This window comes from Teleopsis dalmanni, unplaced genomic scaffold, assembly GCF_002237135.1.
Source record: "Teleopsis dalmanni isolate 2A unplaced genomic scaffold, ASM223713v2 unscaffolded_contig_3494, whole genome shotgun sequence".
In the NCBI taxonomy this organism is placed as follows: Eukaryota; Metazoa; Arthropoda; class Insecta; order Diptera; family Diopsidae; genus Teleopsis; species Teleopsis dalmanni.
In genome coordinates this window covers 1-4,884 of record NW_024034876.1, presented here as the reverse complement: position 1 = coordinate 4,884, position 4,884 = coordinate 1, and the positions used below count along the sequence as shown (strand labels likewise).

The 4,884-nt window shown below is 41.7% G+C and overlaps 1 protein-coding gene across 1 annotated transcript; it reads left to right on the top strand.

Moving 5' to 3' along the window:
* Positions 1-56: 56 nt before the first annotated feature.
* Positions 57-4,840, top strand: LOC119665102 (the record flags this gene model as incomplete). The annotated part of the gene is made up of 3 exons (XM_038074414.1): positions 57-1,222; positions 1,408-2,060; positions 2,145-4,840. Coding segments are annotated over exons 1-3 (4,515 nt in total), but the record flags the coding sequence as incomplete, so codon positions are not given.
* Positions 4,841-4,884: the final 44 nt, after the last annotated feature.

Genomic DNA, 4,884 nt, shown 5'->3' with positions numbered 1-4,884 from the left:
GCAGCCAGAAGTCGACTGTACAATGTGCCGTGTGCAAAAAGGTGAAGACTGGAAAGATGGTGCAATGCGACGCATGTGACCAATGGAGTCATTTTGCATGCGTGGGCGTGGATGACAGCATTGCAGACCTGCCTTGGAGTTGCGAAAAATGCAACACGGTAATGCAGGTTTCAGAAGCGGTTCCGAATAAGGCACCAAGTGAGGAGGACTTGGTAAGTAAGGGCGGTTCAATCATGTCAAGAAACAGCATGAGAATCGAACTGCAGTACTTAGAAGAGCAAAGAAAAGCCGAAATGAAATATATAGAAAAGAAACGTACAATAATGCTGAAGTATGTAGGCGAGGATGATGTTAAGGGTGAAGGCATGAGTGAGGTAAGGACACATAGGACGCTAGAATGGGTGAAGAAGCAGGTTGGTATGAACAACGATGACAGCAAGCCAAACGAAGGTTGTGGTGTTCAGTTGGGTGGTTCAGCTGATAGGGCGGAAGCCCAAGCAGTATCGAAAGTTATACCGGCGCTGATGATAGAACAAATTAATGCGCGTCATGTCGTTCCACGAGATTTGCCTATATTTACCGGAAAACCGGAAGAGTGGCCACTTTTCTACAGCAGTTTCAGCAATTCAACACGTTTATGCGGTTTCAGTGAAGACGAGAATCTTTTACGATTGCAACGTGCCCTTAAGGGTAAGGCACTTGAATATGTTAGCAGTAGGCTCATGATACCAGCATTAGTGCCGGAAATAATGTCAACTCTTCAAATGGTATTTGGAAGACCAGAACACATAATCAATAACTTAATTACTAAAATTCGAGCAGTGTACATTAATATAAATAAACTGGACACAATTGTTACGTTCGCCTTAGAGGTAAAGAATCTGATCGCAACTATGGAGGCGTCAGAGTTGCATTCACACTTAGTGAACCCGTTGCTTATCCAAGAGCTTGTGGAAAAACTACCACCGCAGATGCGATTGCAGTGGGCTGTTGCATCGCGTAATATCAATGTAACACTTAAAACATTCGGCAACTGGATATATGAACTAGCAGAAGCAGCAAGTAAGGTATCGCCAGTTTTTAGTGCTGGAGCCAGTGTAGATAATGAAAGGCGCAAAGCGCAACGCATTAATTTTCACGAAGAAGAACCTCAGGGTGCAGTAGGCGATAAGCACAAAATTCTAGCATGCTTTTATTGCAAGGAGGCACATGCGTTGAAAAAGTGTGCAAAGTTTAAAACACTAAAAACAGACGCGAGGTGGAACGTAGTGCGTGAAATGAGACTATGTGGAAGATGTCTACTGCAGCATGATTTTCGAACGTGCAAGAGGACCCGAGAGTGCGGTATACACAATTGCAACATGAAACATCACCCATTGCTACATAAACAAATAATTCAACTGCAAGTGGGGCAAATGAAACGTTGGCGGTTCATCATCAACTAACTTCACAAGCGCTGTACAGAATTGTTCCAGTTACAATATATGGAAATGGTGTTACCTGCAACATTTATGCCTTTCTGGATGACGGATCTGGTCCAACGTTAATAGAAAAAGACGTATTAAGACAACTGCGGATTAAAGGTGAAACGAAAGATCTTTGTTTACGATGGACAGATGGTACGGTACGCAAGGAACCTGATTCTGAGCTGGTCAACCTGCAAGTCTCCAAAATACGCGAAGGTAAAAGGTATTCGTTGTGCAATGTGCGTTCAGTAGCTAAGCTGGAGCTACCCGAGCAATCTTTAAATATGACAGAACTTACCGATAAGTATAAACATTTAAAGGGACTACCAGTAGAATCGTATCAAAACGTTAGGCCTCGAATGATAAACGGCCTAAGCAATAAAGAGGTAGCTATGCCAATGAAGTTCAGAGAGGGAGGCAAGAATGAGCCAGCTGCAACGAAAACTCGACTCGGGTGGACCATATATGGAATAATTAAGCACGAACCTAATACTATTAGGGAAACGTTAAATTTACACATCTGTGAATGCGATGATGATCTAAGTTTGCAGCGTTTAGTGAAAGATTTTGTCAGTAATGAAAACGTTATTGAAAGTAAGAAAAAACTAGAAAATATGGAGTTGGAACAACAAAAAAGTATGCAATCAAAAATAAGTCGAAATGGTGAATACTTTGTAGCAAGATTGCTTTGGAAATCAAATAACATTACTATGCCGGATAATTACTTAATGGCGTTGCGTAGACTTCAGTGCTTTGAGCGCAAGCTGCAATCCAATGTAACATTGCAAAGCTGGGTATGTGATCACATCGATGACATGAAGGCGAAAGGTTATATACGCCAGCTGAAATCTAACGAAGCCGAGGGGTATTATCCACGTAAATGGTACTTACCGATGTTTACAGTCAGTAATCCGAATAAACCACAAAAGCAAAGACTAGTGTGGGATGCAGCTGCACAATATGACGGAGTCTCGTTAAATGCGTGTTTGGAGAAAGGTCCAGATCTGCTCACTTCGTTGGTAGATGTTCTTGTTAATTTCAGAATCGGAAAAATTGGTAGAAGTGGCGACATTAAAGAGATGTTTCATCGAGTACTCGTGAAAGAAGAAGATCAACATTCACAACGCTTCCTGTGGAGAAATTGTGACGATAGCAGACCACCAGACGTTTATTTGCTACAAGTTATGAGTTTTGGGGCAACATGTTCACCATCGTTGGCACAACTGGTAAAAAATAGTAATGCACGCGAATACGAAACCGAGTTTCCGCGAGCAGTGAAATGTATTTTACAAAGGCATTATGTAGATGACATGCTGGATAGCGTCGACACAGTGGAGGAAGCGATTAATCTAGTCAATGAGGTTAGAAATATTCATAAGAAAGCAAATTTCCATATTCGCAATTGGGTTTCAAATTCTAACGCAGTGCTGAAAGCTATAGGTAACCAAGGCCAGGAATTTCAATTTTGCTCGGCTGGAAGGCGTATAGACCATACATTTGAGGCAGAGAAGGTATTGGGAATCCATTGGCAAACCGACACTGATATGCTCACATTTGATCTGAAGTTTACCAAAGCCACTGAGGATGTTCTAAGTGGATATAGATTACCTGCGAAGAGAGAGTTGCTACGATTGATGATGTCAATATTCGACCCTTTAGGGATGCTTACCTTTTACATTATTGACGTAAAAATTTTGTTTCAAAAAGTTTGGCGAAGTGGAGTTAGCTGGGATGACGCTATTCCTAATGAGCTAGTTGATGAGTGGAACAAATGGCTGTCGCTGCTTGGCGGTGTGAAAAATGTGAAGATACCGAGATGTTACTTCGCTACGGTTAATAAGGATGCAGACTCCATTGAATTGCATGTCTTTGTGGACGCAAGTGAGGTTGCATATGCAGCGGTGGTGTACCTAAGAGCGAAGAATCGCAACAACATAGATGTTTCCTTGATATGTTCTAAAGCAAAAGTTGCACCATTACGACCAATATCAATTCCAAGACTGGAATTACTCGCGGCGGAATTGGGAGCACGCTTAGGAAACAACATAAAAAGGGCAATAGACTTGAAAGTGACCAGTATAACGTATTGGAGCGATTCAAAGGCTGTTCTATCGTGGATAAAATCTGACCCACGAGATTACAAACAATTTGTAATGTTCCGCATAGCAGAAATCCAGGAGTTGTCCGAAGCAGAACAATGGCGGTACGTTCCTACAAAATTAAATGTTGCGGACTTGGCTACAAAACAAACTAGTAATCCAGACTTTACTTGGAAAAACCCTTGGTATAAGGGACCGAAGTTCCTGTATGAAGCAGAAACTTGTTGGCCAAATAATGTTGGCGTACAGAAATATAACGAAGATGCTGAAATCAGAAAGCAACGATTGTTGGTGGCTCATGTAGCAGAGGAGGAACCTCTCATAGATGTCTACCGATTTTCAAAGTGGGAACGTTTAGTTCGATGCATGGCCTATGTGAAAAGATTTATGTCTTTACTATCAACTAATGAAATGAAAAAGAAGAAATCTGTAAACCAATGCTTGTCAGTTGAGGAACTGAAATGGAGTGAAAATTTCTTGTACCAAACAGCCCAGTTACAGGATTACAAGAAAGAAATGACTGCATTAAGTAGAGACGCTAATATTACTCTTTCTAAAAGTAGCCCTTTGCGAAAACTTTCACCATTCATAGATGCACAGAATGTTTTAAGATTGAAAGGTAGATTAGATAAAGCCGTATGCATCGCTGATTCAACCAAATTCCCAATTATACTATCAAGGAAAAACTACATAACTAAGTTGATCGTAGACTGGTATCATCGAAAATGGAAACACCTAAATCATGAAACGGTGGTTAACGAAATCTTTCAGAAATACCACATTCCGGGACTGCGTAGACTGTTAAAGCAGGTAAGAAATAATTGCCAACATTGCAAGGTTCGCGATGCGAGTCCAAAGCCGCCGGAGATGAGTGTGTTACCAGAAGCACGACTATCAGCATACTCCCGACCATTCTCACATGTTGGAATAGATTATTTTGGCCCGTATACTGTAACAGTAGGAAGACGCTCAGAGAAGCGCTATGGCGTCGTTTTTACATGCCTTACGTGTCGAGCAGTGCATTTGGAGATAGCTTATAGCCTGTCAGCCAGCTCGTGTTGTATAGTGATACGAAATTTCATAGCCCGAAGAGGAGTGCCGAATGTCATCTATAGTGACAATGGAACAAACTTAACAGCAGCTGAAAAGGAGTTACGAGAATCAATAAGAAACGTGGACTTCAATGAATTGCAAGCTGAATTTACAAGTCCGGAAACACAATGGGTTTTTCTTCCACCAGCTGCGCCGCACATGGGTGGAGCGTGGGAGCGGATGGTGCGATCCATAAAAACAGTGTTAGGAGCAATAATAAGCCCGCA